Source organism: Petaurus breviceps, unplaced genomic scaffold, assembly GCF_028583685.1.
Source record: "Petaurus breviceps papuanus isolate PSGF00001 unplaced genomic scaffold, PetGlider_PUasm1.0 186, whole genome shotgun sequence".
Taxonomy (NCBI): Eukaryota; Metazoa; Chordata; class Mammalia; order Diprotodontia; family Petauridae; genus Petaurus; species Petaurus breviceps.
Genome location: NW_027185798.1, coordinates 16400668 through 16416474, shown reverse-complemented (window position 1 = coordinate 16416474; position 15807 = coordinate 16400668). Strand labels below are relative to the sequence as shown.

General features: G+C 44.7%; 1 protein-coding gene and 1 long non-coding RNA gene across 5 annotated transcripts in view; one reads left to right on the top strand and one right to left on the bottom strand.

Annotated features, from left to right (window-relative positions):
• The window catches only part of SPECC1 (sperm antigen with calponin homology and coiled-coil domains 1), a 293242-nt gene that overhangs the window by 150270 nt on the left and 127165 nt on the right, over window positions 1-15807 (top strand). For all 4 annotated transcript variants that reach the window (XM_069089599.1, XM_069089598.1, XM_069089600.1 and 1 more), the window contains 2 exons: window positions 11978-12051; window positions 15557-15735. In XM_069089599.1, coding sequence (XP_068945700.1) covers window positions 11978-12051; window positions 15557-15735 — 253 coding nt within the window. The remainder of the gene's footprint in view (window positions 1-11977; window positions 12052-15556; window positions 15736-15807) is intronic.
• On the bottom strand, window positions 3821-6263 carry LOC138162088 (uncharacterized). The gene is made up of 3 exons (XR_011168541.1): window positions 5636-6263; window positions 5366-5492; window positions 3821-5264 (listed from the first exon to the last, which is right to left on the bottom strand). It is a non-coding gene; the product is annotated as an uncharacterized lncRNA (long non-coding RNA).

Below are 15807 nucleotides of genomic sequence, written 5' to 3'. Positions count from 1 at the left end.
CCCAAGGTCACACCGCTAGCTAGGAAGTGTCTGAGGTTGGATTTGAACTCAGGTCTTCCTGACCCCTAAGTCTAGTATGCCCCCTAGCTATCTAGCTAGACACTTTCCATGTTGGTCCAGATAGGGTTCTCCAGATTGCCACATGAAATAGGTCTTCTCTTTGTGGTGAAAAGATACACGCACATAAGTGTTCATCACTCTTTAGGGAATCTACTCATTAATTTTGGTTAATTAGTTGTGTCCTCTTCAGTAAAAAAGAAAAAAAATCATACCTAGGGTTTCCCAAGTCTACTAGGAATCTATTAATTTTGGTTTTTTCCTCAGTAACTAAAATGACTATTAAATTCTATTTTCCTTCAATTTCCTCACCTGTAAAATTAGATTAATACCTAACAATTCCCAAAGCTCTTGGGGATCTACTGATTAATTTTAGTATTGCCTTTAGAAATGAAAATAACTTATTTCCTCAGTTTCTTCATCAATAAAATTGGCATAAGACCTAAGGATTTCCAAGTCTTTCGATTGCATTGAATATTTCTGGTTGACTAAAAATATCTCACCAGCATTTGAAGGCTGACCCCATGGTTATCATGGCATCAGCATTAATGGCACCTATTAATGGTCTAGTCCAGTGGCATCCAACTCAAATAGAGATGGGTCCCTCCAGGCCTCACATTGATCCAGAAAACCACATATTGGAATTCTTTATGTTCTATTGTGATTGTTTTTGTTTTGTTAAATATTTCCCAATTACATTTGAATCTGGTTTGGGCCCACACCAGGGAGTGTCACAGTCCCCCTTGCTGCATGTTGGACAGCTCTAGTCTCCAGTGCTATGAAGCAGTTGGCTCAGTTGAAGATGCTACCGGACATCCAGAGCTGGTGTCTAAGTTCTCTTCCAAACAATATCTCTGTGTCCAAACAATGTCCAGTGAGAGTGAAAGAATTCTGAGGTTGGGCATCACTTTGTAGCTAACACACACCCAGTCACACTGATGGGCGGTTCAGAGCTGAGACCTGGCACGGAATTTGGGTGGCGTTGTCCCTCAAGCCTGGAACAAGTGGCTGCAAGTAGAAAAAAGCGTCAGAAAAGCTGGTCTGGTTTTGTGGAACTGAGCAGACGGGGCAGAGCCGGGCTCAATGGGGCTTCAAACCCAGAGAAAATCAAAGCAGTGGCTGATCTATAGAGATCCTCAAACAGTACACATTCATCTCTCTTGTTTGTAGTATTGGAGGGTGATGGACCTAAGACACAAAATGGGAGGTCATTGAAAGAGTTAATGATGCTGAAGATGATGATACTGCTGCTGCTTATTGTATTGTGATATATAACACTAGGATCATTGTCATCACCATCGTTGTTAGTCCAGCTAACATTTACATAGCATTTAGAAAAGCATTTTATGAAGATCGTCTCATCCGAGCTTCACAACAACCCTGGGAGGTAGATGTTACAAATATCTCCATTTTACAGAGGAGGTAGCTGAGTCAGAGGACAGAAATTAAATGACTTGTCCAGGGCCACATGGCTAGTTAGGAGTCTGAAAGCAGATTTGAACTCAGGTCTTCCTGAGTCCAGATCTCAGCATATTATCTACTGTGGCATCTGGCTGCCCAACAACAAACAACAAAAATAATAATAATAAATTGATTGACTTTTATACGGCCTTTGGGAACATAGGATCCTTGACCTGGGGCTTCAAAGGACCTTTGTCCTTAAATGAGCAAATTGAGGCCCATGGTGGTTAAGTGACTTGCCTAAGGTCACAGAGGTTGGCAGGGGCAGAATTTTAAGCAAGATCTTCTGACTCCAGAACTAGCAGCTTCAAATAATGATAGCATCTCATACTTGGAGGAATCAATCTCCACACAGAAGCATGAATGGAGGCAATTCCCAGTCTATTGAATCTGCTTAAAGAGTTTTTACCAAAGAGTCAGACCAACCAGTGATGCTAAAAGCAAGAGGCCTTTATTATGGGGTGTTTAAATTCACACAAGGACAGTGTCACCAGCTGAAATTAACTGATATAGCAATAATAAAGTATAACTTAATTGACAGGGACAATTGAAGATACCCTGGGGAGGGAGGTGGAAATCAAGGGGTATGAGGGTCACAACCAGGGCCAGCCCCCAGTCTTGGCACCTGGGGACCGAGGGTAAGGCAATCAGCAATGGTTCTCTGAGTAACCAGCCACCTTCTGGACTTGCCAAACTCTTTTTGTTTTTTTCTAGTTCAGTGAAAGGGATGCTTGAATCCCACATCATTCCCATATGAAGAAAGCTCAATGATTCAGGTCAGGACTGTAGATTTTATAGGGAGGGGCAGGGCCTGGCTCAGGCACACAGATGATCTGTTCCCCATCTCTGGAGTCTCAGACAGGGCTAGCAATTCCAGCCTGGAAGATTCCAAAAAGGCCCAGGGTAGTAGTGCTAAAGAAGGGGTCTGTCTAGAATGGAAGCAGCTTGTGACCACTGAGTCTTCCAAGTCAAAAATGGAAGGAGGGCAATGTTAAAAAAATTACACCTGGACCCAGAGACGTCCCCACCCACACACACACACACACCTTAATAGGGTTGAGTTCAACCTAACTATACAATAGCAGCTGGATGGATGGGGATAGACCTGTGATTTCACTGGTAGGGAGCTCCCTCTCCTAATGCAGGTTGGCATCTTCTCTGAAACTGACCTTGCAGAATTACCTGGAGCATCGAGATGTTCAGTAATTTGCCTCTCAACAGCTGGACAGTTGGAAATAAAGAAATCCCCAAATCATGAGTTCCCACCATTCAAGGTTTAAGCTCATCACCTTCCCTTTAATTGATTGCATAGGTATACAAGAAAAGGCTAGAAAAAATTTTGAGGGATGAGCCTGGGTAATTTTAGGGGGAAGGAGTCTTTATTTTTCCATATCCCTACTACTGTTCATCTGTGGACACATCCACAAAAGAACCTTTTTAGTCACTTAAGAGAGGGCTCCAGGAGCAGGCTCCCATCCTTGGCACCCACTAGGGTCCCAACCTCAGTCACTGAATCTCTCACCTTCACCTTTGGAGTCAGAGATGCTCGTTCCCTTCATCCCTGGAGTTCCCCTAGAGCTATATCGTTGTAATGTGCCCAGTTTCTTCTGGACCTCACCATTCATTCAGTATGTCCTTCCACTCTCCAGAGGCCCAACAGAACTGTGCTCCACCCCTCCATCCGGGGAAGAAAGCAGAGAAGACCTTATCAGGCCCATCACCTTTGGGGGCTGCATCACTAATATCTCTTCTCTTTAAGGGTTACCCATGACCAATTTGGAATCCCTATGTGCCATTCAGAGCCATCCATCCCCCAAGGACTCAGAAAACAGACAGCCAGTGGCCCACGGACAGTTAGTTTCACCTCGGTTATTCATCTGCACAGTCCCCATTACCAATAATTCCTAACACAGTTTGTTCTTCTAATTTAGCAAGCCTCCTGAAATAAAGTGTTCCTCTCAGTAGATGGAGCCAAGATCATCATTTCATAATTGGGTTGCTAGGTGGCGCCATAGTGCATAGAGTGCTAGGCTGGAGTCAGGAAGACTCAACTTCGTCAGTTCAAATTTGACTTCAGACACTTACTAACAGTGTGACCCTGGGCAAGTCATTTCATTCTGTTTGCCTCAGTTTCCTCATCTGTAAAATGAGCTGGAGGAGGAAATGCAAAAGCCCAGCCTTGGGTCATGAAGCTAATAAATGCCAGACATTCCAACCTAGGTCTTCCTGAACTTCCTAGACAATTGCACTCTCCACTACAGCAGGGGCAGCCTTAGCTCTTGTGCACCCATATGAATCTGTCTGTATTATTCGTTGCTGTGGTTGTTGATTCTCCATGACCCCCTATGGGGCTTTCTCGGCAAAACTATGTGGTTTGAACTCAGATCCTCCTCCCTCCAGGCCTGGCCCTTTATCCACTGCATTACCCAGCATTCCCTGTATATCTTTATAATTGTCTAAATTCCCTTGTTTCTCTCCAACCCTACTCTGTTGATCAGCACTAGATTGGTTTGTTTTAAATCCTTGTTTGCATGTATGATACAAACCTCTCCACCTTTGGAAGACAGACTCTTTTTTTGTTTTAAACAGTTTGTTTTCATTTTAAACTCAAACTTAAACATCAGAACTCAAATATGGAATAGAGAAAAGAAACATATCGTAAACTTAAATACAACGTAACAGACTCTTTCGAATAAGTTTGCCACAGTAGCCATCAGTAATCACTTTTACACAGCAGTTGGAGTCTGGAGTCAGAAAGACATCTTCCTGAGTTCCAATCTGGCCTCTGACACTTATACTATGTGACCCTGGGCAAGTCACTTCACCCTGTTTGCCTCAGTTTCCTCCTCTGTAAAATGAGCAAATGTCAAACCAGTCCAGTGTCTCTACCAAGAAAACCCCAAATGGGATCACAGAAAGTTGGATACGACCAAAAGAGAACTCAACAGCAACTAATTTTTAAAAACCCTTTCAGATATTAAAGCAAGCTTTACCTTTGCTCCCAGCAAGTGCTACTTGCTACTGTCTTTTCTTCTAGGAGCAGTATACTGGGTGGTGCAGTATACTGGGCCTGGAGTCAGGAAGACCTGAGTTCAAATCTGGTCCTTGATGCTTACTGGCTTTGTGATTGTGTTTGCCTCAGTTTCCCCATCTGTAAATGGGGGTCAGAAGAGCACTGACCCCCCAGGGTTGCTGTGAGGATCAGCTGAGATCATAATTGTCCAGTGCTTGGCACACAGTGGGCACTATGTAAATATCAGCCGCTGCTGTTATTGTTTCCTGTCAGAAGAAAAAGCATTGTGATGTTCCGGCCTCCCAGTCTCTATAGACAAAGAAGTCCCCTCCCACCCCCATCACAGTGACACCTGTACCAGAAAAGTGATCATAATAACTAGGGGCATGGGGGAGATTGAAAGAGCCTGGAGTTCAGAGAGGACCACTGATTTCACCTTCAAAGAGGAGACCAGGAAATTAAAGCCCAGACTGAGAAGACTCAACCTCACACCCCAGGAATCTGGGCTCCAGGGTCTCCCTGTATCTTGACCTTGGACACTTGCTGAGGTTTCCCTTCCAACAGATGCTGTAGTCCTGCCATGTATGCCCTTGGGAGGACTGGAGGCTGGTGGCCACAGTCTCAACGTGCCCCTGGACAGAGATGCTTTTCTCTGGTGTCTTTGAGTCCTGCGTCCCCTCAGGAGTGATCCACTAGACCTGCAGGGCCCTGGCACACATTCTTTGGCACAGCCCTGTAAAAGGGGAGAGACAAAATAACATAAGCAAAAAAGAAAGAGAAGAAAAGAGGAAGGAGGTGCCAACCCCAGAACCACCCCCCACCCCCCCATCTCACCACAGAGCATTCAGGTGAAGCATCAGACAGAGGCCTGGGGTTGGAGTCAAGAAGGCCTGCATTCCAATCCAGTCTCAGAAACTTGCTAGTTGTGTGACCCTGGGCAAGTCTCTTAACTCCTCAGACTCTGTGAAAGGACAGATTTTGTTTGTTTGTATTTGATGGTCTCGAAGCTCTAAAGCTATGATTCTATGCTTCAGTGATGCCAAAAAAAACAGGACGTTATTACAGTGTTTTTAAACACCCCCAAGAGAAGACATTTTGTCTAACCTGAGATATTCAGGAGCCAAGGAAAGAAGGCCGACCAAGGTCAGGAATGTCCAGGGATACATACGCCCAAGGGAGCAGGGCCAAGGATCCTGGGGTTGCTGTGTTCGAGGGGCCTTGAGTGTAACAGCAGGAAGAAGGATGCTCCCATATGACTCAGCATACATAAGCTTCCTTCTCCAGGTGCTAGCATACCTGGCTGGCTCAGGGATGTGGGAGGAGGGGAGTTTATAGGCCATCTGGCTTCTCAGGAATGAATGTCTGATTGTTTTCCCATCTCTGATGTCACAAGAAGGGAGATGCTGGGGATTGGCTACTGAGCACCCTATTCTCTAAGTGGGGAGCTAGAAGACTCCAGCATGGAAGGTACTAGAAGAGAACCAGGGGGTTGTAGTTCCATGGCTTTTGAGAAGAGGTGATCTGTAGCATCCAAGCCTTATAGATGGGCTCCCCTAAACCAACGGTGACTACTTCAAGGCAACTATATGCAAAGAAGAGACAATCAGCACACATTTATTGGGCACTTCCTGCATACCAGGTATTGTGCTAGACACCAGAAGGAGAAAGACAAAAATGAAATAGTCCCTGCCCTCAAGAAGCTTACATTTTACTGAGAGACAACATGTTCCTATATAAGTGTCTCTAAAATAACATTTTTTGGGAGTAGATATATGATTCCATTGGCGTTGACCAGGCTGCATGTAGCTTGCAACACTCTCAAACACAGCCTGAAATATTTAAAAAAAATTAGGGAAAAGTTTGCAAAATAAAGATAAATGTAATAGGACAACAGTAATGTTAAAATGCAGTAATTCTAAGTATGTGAGTTGCTGGGTAGTGCTGTGTTTTTAACAGTTTTAACCCTGTTTGACTCAGTTTCCTCATCTGTAAAATGAGCTGGAGGAGGAAATGGCTAACTACTTCAGTATTTTTGCCAAGAAAACTCCAAGTAGGGTCATGAGGAGTTGGACATGACTAAAATGACTGAACGTCAAGTCAATGTGTGGCCCCGTTGCTATCTGAGTGTGCTGCCATGGGAGTAGGGGATTCCAAGCTAGGAACAGATGGTGCCCTTTACCCATTCACATCAGTAGCCTCCTGTGACTTAGAGCTTTTTTTGGGGGGGGGGGCGGTCCTGGCTCATAGAGATGGTCACACAGAGCCAGTATGTGTCCAGAGGCAGGACATATCTTCCTAATTTCAAGACCAGCTTTCTCTCTATTAATCTGTGGCCTTTTATTTTAAAAAATATATAAAATTGGGCGGAGTCAAGACGGCAGAATAGAAACAGGACTTCTGCAGGGCTCCAGCTCCTACCTCCTCCAATTCATGTAAAAGGTGACTCTGAAGAAACTTTGGAGCTACAGAACCCACAAAATGACACAGAGAAGCTAACCTCCCGCTGAGGACAGCCCATCAGGCTAGCAGAAAGTGGCTAGCATGGAGCTCTGGGAGCCAACCCCAGTTCCAAACATGGAGGTTTTAGCCTCAGGGCAGGCCTGACCAGCCACCGGCTGGAGGGACTTCAGATCACCAGCAGCTGTGGCAGTTTCCAGAATTATCAACACATAGACACTAAGGACAAAGTGAGACGTCAGTGCAGTGTGGACTTTGGGATCCAGTTGTTGGGAGTGCCATCGGCTTTTGCCCCCAAGGGCAAGAAATGGCTGTGCAGCCGCCGCCACATGGCTGCTTCAGCTCCTGGCCTGCAGATTGTAGGGGGACCAAGCGACCAGTCTTAGGAGTAATCACTCTTGCTTTAACTTGCTTGGATGTGGATTGTGGCCTAGGGTGGAGGTCCTGGGGTGTGCGACCAGCTTACCAGAGTGTGTGGAGGCTTCAGAGAGGGCACCCAACTAATACCTTTGGCAGCTGAGAAAACCCTAGTGCTTGGTATGAAGCTCCCCTGTCTGGTAGCAGAGTCCTACTGTGGCAAAAAGCCCAAAAATCAAGTGATTGAGTGACAACATGAGCAGGCAAAGGAAGCAAAGCAAATAGCAACCCAACTTTACACTCCTATTTTGGGGACAAAAAGGATCAAAGCATGGAACAGGAGGAAGACAGTGAAGTCAGAACTCCTGCACCAAAAGCTTCCAAGAAAAATACAAGCTGGTTACAGGCCATAGAGGAGCTTAAGAAGGATTTTGAAAATCAAATAAGAGAAGTGGAGGAAAAATTGGGAAGAGAAATGAGAATGATGCAAGAAAATTGTGAAATGAGAGTCAACAACCTGACTGAAGAAAATAATACCTTAAGAAATAGACTAACTCAAATGGCAAAAGAAGCTCAAAAAGGCAACGAGGTGAAGAATGCCTTAAAAAGCCTAATTTGTCAGATGGAAAAAGAATCTCAAAAGCTCACTGAAGAGAATCATTCCTTCAGAATTAGATTGGAGCAAATGGAAGCTAGTGACTTTATGAGAAATCAAGATACTATTAAACAGATCCAAACAAATGAAAAAATACAAGGCAATGTGAAATATCTCATTGGGAAAACCACTGACCTGGAAAATAGATCCAGGAGAGATAATTTAAAAATTATTGGACTACCTGAAAGCCATGATCAAAAAAGAACCTAGAAATCATCCTTCAAGTGCCCTGATGTTTTAGAACCAGAGGGCAAAATAGAGGTTGAAAGAATCTACTGATCACCTCCTGAAAAAGATCCCAAAAAGAAACTCCTAGGAATATTATAGCCAGGTTTTGGAATTCCCAGTTCAAGGGGAAAATATTACAAGCAGCCAGGAAGAAACAGTTTTAATATTGTGGAAACACAATCAGGATAACACACAGGATCTGGCAGCTTCTACACAGAGGGATTGAAGGGCTTGGAATATGATATTTCAGAGGGCAAAGGAACTGGGATTAAAACCAAGAATCACCTACCCAGCAAAACTGAGTATCATGTTTCAGGGGAAAATATGGTAATTCAGTGGAATAGAGGACTTTCAAGCATTCTTGATGAAAAAACCAGAGCTGAATAGAAAATTTGATATTCAGATACAAGAAGCAAGAGAATCATGAGAAGGTAAACAGGGAAAAGAAATCATATGGAACTTATCAAAGTTGAACTATTTATATCCCTACTTGGAAAAAATGATAATTGTAACTTATGAAACTTTTTCAGTATAAGAATAGTTGAAGGGAATAGAAATATATGCATTTATATAGATAGATATATGTGTATATATATACATACATATATGTCTATATAGGAGGGTATATGGGTGTATGAATACATATGTGATTGTGTGTATATATGTGTACAGGTATACATAGATAGAGGGCACAAGACCAATTTAATGGGAAGGGATGATACTTAAAAGGTGAAATTAAGAGGTGAGAGAGGAATATAATGAGAGGAGATAGGGAGAGACAGAATGGGGGTAAAATATCTCATATAGAAGAGGCAAAGGAAAATGGTTACAATGGAGGGGAAGAACAGGAAGGCAAAAGGGAATGGGTCAACCTTATTCTCATTGAATTTGGCTTAGGGAGGGAATGACATACACACTAAATAGGGTATCTCACCATACAGGAAAGTAGGGGGAAAGGGGATGAGAGGGAGGATGATGGAAGGGAGGGCAGGCTGGGGGGCAGGGAAGTTGGAAGCACCCACTTTTGAAAAGGGACAGGATCAAAGTAGAGAATAGAACAAGTGGGAGGTGGGATAGGAGGGAGGGAAATATATTCAGTCTTTTACAATATATCCGCCATGGAAATGTTTTGCATTAGCTACACATGTACAACCTATACCGAATTGCTTATCTTCCCAGTAAGGGTGGGCAACAAGGGAGGAAGGGAATGAATCTGGAATTCAAAGTTTTAAAATCAAATGTTAAAAAAAAAAAATATATATATATATACACTATTATTAATACTATTTTTCATGTAATTGGGAAATAAGATATACAGGCACTGGGGCATAGAGATCCACCATGCCCTACTGGAAAAGTCAAAGGGGGTATGGGAAAAGATACGGGAGAGAGCAGATTGGAGGAGGGGATATCCAGTGGGATTGCTATTTTGGGGTGGCAGGTAGGGTAAAAACAGGGAGAAAATTTATAACTCAAAATCTCGCAGAAATGAATGATGTAAACTAGAAGTTAATAAAGCATTTGATTAAAAAAAGCTATATATATATATATATATATATATATAATTAAGACAGTGGGGGAAGATGAAAAGCAGCTGGAGGTGAGGTAAGAGGAGGGAAGGGCATCTGGAAAGGATTCATGTAGAAAGGTCGTGCTTGATCTGAGCTTTGGAGAAAAGAGAGATTTGAAGGGATGAAGCCAAGGAGGAATAGCACTCCCAGTATGACAAACAGCCAGAGCAAAAGCATGGAGAGGGGAGATAGTGTTATGTAAGGAACAGCAGAAAGGCCACAGTTTTTTCTTCACTGTACCTGACTGTCTCCAGTTAGAATCTTGGACTTTGAGTTGGATAAGACTTTAGAAATCAGTCGCTTTGTCTAGCCTTGACTTATGTAAGGAACCATTCATGTTCATGTCATTCATTCATGTCAAGAGGTCATCTGGCCTGGTGGGCCTCCCAGTTAGGTTTTATTTACCTAATATATATTCTCCCCAGGAGAATGAAAGTTCCTCTAGGGGAGGTTGGGGTCGGATTGTCAAAGGTTTTAAATGACGGGAGAGGTTTGTTTTTGATCCTAGAGGCAGGAGGGAACCACTGCAGTTTGTGGAACAGGAAAGTGATGTACACATCAGGAAAATCACTTTAGCCATTGAGTGGAGGCAGAGAGACCCAGAAGGAGAAGAAATGCAATGCAAAAGTCCTTGAAGGCAGACACTGCCTCCCAGCCTAACACTGTGCCCAGATGTGCAGAAGGAGCTGAACCAATGCTTGCTGAATTAAGTATGGAGCCTTAAATTCATCTAATCACATGATTGTAGATGGTTGGAAGTCAGCTATCGAAAGAGACCCTTGAGATCACTTAGTCTGATGTCATTTCCTCAAGGAGGCCCAGACAAATAGAGGGCCGTGTTCTGGAGGCATTTCAAGTTAGCGCCAAGACCAGAGCTAGGGCCAGACTCCAGATCTCCAGGCCGCCATTTTGTATTCTTCCCGTCACACCCTGCTGCCCCCTCAGATCTTTAAAAAATAAAATAAAATGATGCGTGACCTTTTTTGTGGGAATGATAATACTAATAACCTCCTCCTAGCTCTCAGGATGGTTGTGAGGATAAGATGAGATAACTTGTAAAGCGCTAGGTAAATGCCAGCCTTCGAGTCAGGAAGACCCGGCGCGGATATCTGTGAGCTCAGTGACCCTGGGCATGTCTGCCTATCTGACCTTCCTCATCTGTAAAATGGGAATAACAAGACCAAGGCTATGCAAACTCAAATGAGTTAATAGATGTCAGGCTCTTTGTAAACCTTAAGGCCCCTTGTCATGATTATCTTTAATTATTAGGCATAGATGGACCGTTGGGACAATTGCAGGTCAGTGTTGGGGTAGCTAGAATGTCGCTTCACAGTTGGGCACATGGACACCATGTTTCTTGTTGATGTAATTTTCCAGAAGTTTAGGTCTGAGCGTCACCCTCTTACCCGGGCATCTCCAGTGGTTACCTCTTCCCACCAGGATGAAATATAAATTATTTTGTATTTCCCAGCCCCATCCTACCTCTCTAGTCATCTTATTCATTATTCCCTTCCATGCACTCTGGGATTTAGCCACACTCTACTCTTTGCTGCCCCTCACACACAATGAACCATCTGCCTTTTCCCTGCTATCCCCATGCCCGGAATGCTCTCCCTCCACATCTCCATCCCTTAGATTGCCTAGCTCCTTCCAGACTCAGCTCAAGTTCCACCTTCTACAAAGAGGCCTGTTCCAGTCCTCCCTGGTCCAAGCACATTCCCTTCTGAGGATAACTCCCATCTACTCTCTGTCTTGTATGTACCTAGCTATTTCCAGGTTATCTCTCCCATCAACGTTTCAGCTCCTTGAGGGCAGGGACTGTTTTTTGTTTTTGTTTTGTATCTCCAGCTCTCAGCAAAGTGCCCCTAACAGACACTTTAAATGGATGGATGCTTGCAATGCCTTATGCTAGCCCCAAGGGACCTAGCCCCAAGGAATGACCTTCCTAGGAGTTTTTGACCCTCCCATCCCCCCATTTCTTACAGAACTAGCACCTTTTGCCCCCCACTCAAAAGCAAAGGCCAGTTTTTTAGAGCGGTAAGAATCTGGAGTGATGTCACTGGTCATTTGGAGCTTTGAAGGCCTGTTGGTCTAAAATCACAAGTGACTCACGACGCTTCTTTGCTGCCTGATTGGCCTTCCCAGGCCACCTCTCTAACGCTCCCCTCTTCTCTCTAGATAACGTGATGAAGCTTGAGGAACAGAAGCTGGACCTGGAGCGGCAGCTGAAGGCTTTGACAAAGCAAATAAAGGTCAGGAGTGCTGCAAGCACAGGACATGCCAGGCCCTGGTAAATGGGTACTAGCCCCCTCGAGCCCCCTGAGAATTAGATTCCAGTATCTTTAAATTGCTTTGCTCTTCTCTTTAGCTTTCCCTTTCTCCTAATAGAGACAGTAGTGAGTAACAGCCAGGAGGGCCTGGGATTCAAGTCCTGCCTCTTACATTTACTACCTGTGTGACTCTGGGCCAGTCATTTAACTTTCATGGCCCAAGCGACTCAACCTTTTTTGTGTGTCCTGGATCCCTTGGGCAGGCAGTCTGGAGAAGCCTATGGAGCCTTTCAGTGCATTAAAAAATGCATAAGACATAAAATAGACCGATTATATTGAAATACAATTATGAGATCTTTTTGTAGAAACTCACTGAGCCCAAATCAAGGAGCCTTTCTCTGAGACTATAAACTGTGGAAAAGGTGCAGACCTCCAGTGGTAGATGGATTCCCTGTGGCAGTGACCCATCAGGGCTCCTCCTCCCCATCCTTATCCCTTTCCCTACAATGTCACCTTCTGGAAATCCAAAATGGCACCTGAGTGAGGCTCAGTGACTGGCGGCCTGTTCAGCCTTTGGGATGTCTGCATGTTTTAGAACATACTTCAAGGTTCTTTATGAACGGACAGAACATGGTTGTCCCCATATTTGTTGTTGTTATTCAGTCATGTCCACCTCTTTGTGACCTTGTTGTCCATGAGGCTTTCTGGCCAAAGATCCTGGAGTGGTTTGCCATTTCCTTCTCCAGTGGATTAAGTCAAACACAGGTTAAGTGACTTGCCCAGGGTCACATAGCTAGTAAATATCTGAGGCTGGATTTGAACTCAGGTCTTCCTGACTCCAGGCCCAGTGCTTTATCCACTGAGCCATTTAGCTGTCTCCAGAATTAACCTGATTAATAATTAGGATATTTGAGATAATTAAAAATTCAGTGGGGAAAAGGTGGGGAGCACACTACCAAGAGCTATTAAATCAGAGGAAGACAAGCAACCCACTGTAGAAGATTTGGGGGAAAGGTACTAGCCATTCACCTCTGCAGGCTTTAAAGTTATTTGCAGGGAGCCCACCTCTGAGCCAGACAGCAAAAGAAAGAAGGGAAGGGAGATAGCTGGACAAGGTAGAGAGCCCATGGTTGGGATGGCCAAAGAAGACGTAAAGATACAGATTTATCTGGGCTAAAAGTCGATGGTCCAGCTTCCTCAAAACCGAGTGCCAGCCAGGGAAAGTGTTTTCTGGAGCTCACCCAGATAGTTAATGGTGGAGGCTGGAGGAAGGACCCAGACATCCTGACTCTGTCCAGTGACTGCTGCGTCTCCATGGCTGGGGTGGTGGGAGGGGAAGGGGGCAGGGCATGCGCCTCTCAGTAGCAAGATGGTATATAGAACTGAAATGGGCCCTTTGGTTGGGGGGTTTCTGGGGGTTTGAGTCCTGTCTTTAGAGCAGGATCAGGATTCCCTTCCACTGAGAGGTGACTAGCAGTTGAACTATAGGAGAGAGGGCGAGGCAGGCCAGGCTTGTGTGTCATCTCCACGTAGATTGCTCAGTGTCGTTTCCAGATCAATGTGTCACAAGCAGAATTTAGCCACTTTTCCCTAAGATGAACCAACATGCTGTAGAGAGATCGAGGCTTCATGGTCAAAGGACCCGGGTTCAAGTCCAGCCTCTGACGCTTCCTTTATGGGTGACCGAGCAGGCAACATCTTCATCGGTACGATGAGGTCACTGAGGTCCCTTCAGCTCTGGTCACTGCCTTGGGTCATTTCCCCCACAGCCAAAGCACAGGAATCTGTATGCTGTAGGTACTTAATGAGAGGTGAAACTGAGCTCACGTAGAATTAGTGGATGATTGCTCAGTTAGGCTGGATTTCCTTGTGGGAATCCGCCTGTGCTGGGCAGAGCTGGGCGCTGGGCTCCTACAAGCTTAGCTTAGTAATTTATGTATCTAGCTAAGAAAGAACTCAGATAAAAGAACAATTCATCGAGAAGGCATCAGTCATTATTAAAGTAAGGAAGGGATCAGGGCGTTCCCTTCAGATTGCATGGCTAGGATTTGTTCTTTTGAGAGGGTGGAGGTGGAGGGACCTAATTTAAAATAGCTTTTAAAAATTTCTATCGTTTTGTTTTGTTTTTACACCCCCCTGTATTTCTATGTTCACCTCACTTCATTCCCTGACCCCCAGGATCTGTGTCTTGTAACAAAAAAGAAAAAGGCAAAGAACGTGGTTCATTAAAACTGACAAATATTTCAAACCCAGGCTAATAGCGTATACCATGTGCCACACCATAGTCCCCCACCTCTGCAAAAAAACAAATAATAAAAAAGGAAAAGAGGTACATTTTTTCAACTCTTTCTGCAGGGCCAAGAGTAGACATAATAATTACATAACAAAGAAGGAATTTCTAAGAAATGGAAGCCATGCCATGATAAGAGTTCTGTAGACTTGAGCAAATCTTTGGGAACATGTTTAATTCCTTCATGAAAGGCTATCTGTTGTATAAACATTTAATTTGTACAAAAGTTTCAGGTGGCTCTTTAAAAAAAAAAAAAGACTCACGAGCCTCCTTAAAAAGCAGCCCCAAGAAATTGTCCAAGTATCTGTCAGGAAGAAAAGAATCTTCTTTTCCTCTTTCTCTATCCTTAAGTATAAGCACTGGCTTTTCCTGTACTATGCAAGTCACATGATTATAAGATCATTGGCTAATCATGGGAAGGGGCCTTCAAGGCCATCTAGACTAACCCCTCCTGTTACAAATGGGGAAACTGAGACCCTGAGGTTAAGTGACTTGCCTAAGTTCACAAAAGTCATAAGATCATAGATTCAGAGTTGGAGGGTACCTCCATCTAGATTAACCCTTTCATGTTACAAATGGGGAAACTGAGTTCCTTAGGATTGAATATTAATTTCCCCAAGGTCATACAGGTATGATCATAAGTGATATTTAAATGTAGGGCCTCCAACTTCCAATCCAAGATATATAATTTCCATTGCAAGGTCAGGATTTGAATCCAAGGACCATGACTCTAACCCTGGGTGTTCTTTTCTGCTCCTATGCCAATGTGTCATCTTTCTCTGTGACTGGGAGGCCATGCAGCACAAAGCCGCCCCCGGGGCCCGAGCATTCTCACTGCCTGGGTGACCACTGCTGCAGCTTCTTCAGCTGTAAGATGAGGAGAGTGGACCACATGACCTCTGAGGTCTCTTCCTCAGATCCTATTTATAACTTAGGGGAAGTCACTTGGTGTCTGGGACTCAGTTTCCTCCACTGTCCAATAAGGGGGCTGGACCTGATGGCCTCTGGCTTCCCTTCTGACTCGGGACTCAGTTTCCTCCTCTACCCAAGAAGGGAGTTGGCCTAGATGACCTCCAAGGCCCCCTGTGGCTCTTGATCTAGGGCCCCATGGTCATAGAGGACAAAGGACAGGAACCTCAGGTGGGTTTCACACCTAGCAGGCTCCTGACTCTCCACCTCTCTCCTCTGCACCCGTAGGAGGAGACAGAGGAATGGAGGCGTTTCCAAGCCGACCTCCAGACTGCGGTGGTGGTGGCCAACGATATCAAGTGTGAGGCCCAGCAGGAGCTTCGGACGGTCAAGCGCAAGTTGCTGGAGGAAGAGGAGAAGAACGCCAAGCTCCAGAAGGAGCTGGGGGCCGTGCAGGGGAGCAGCAGGTTGGTCCGTGCCCAGGGCTCTGGTTCCTTGAGCACTAACATGCATGTAGTTGAGGCTCGACTCGGAGGCTG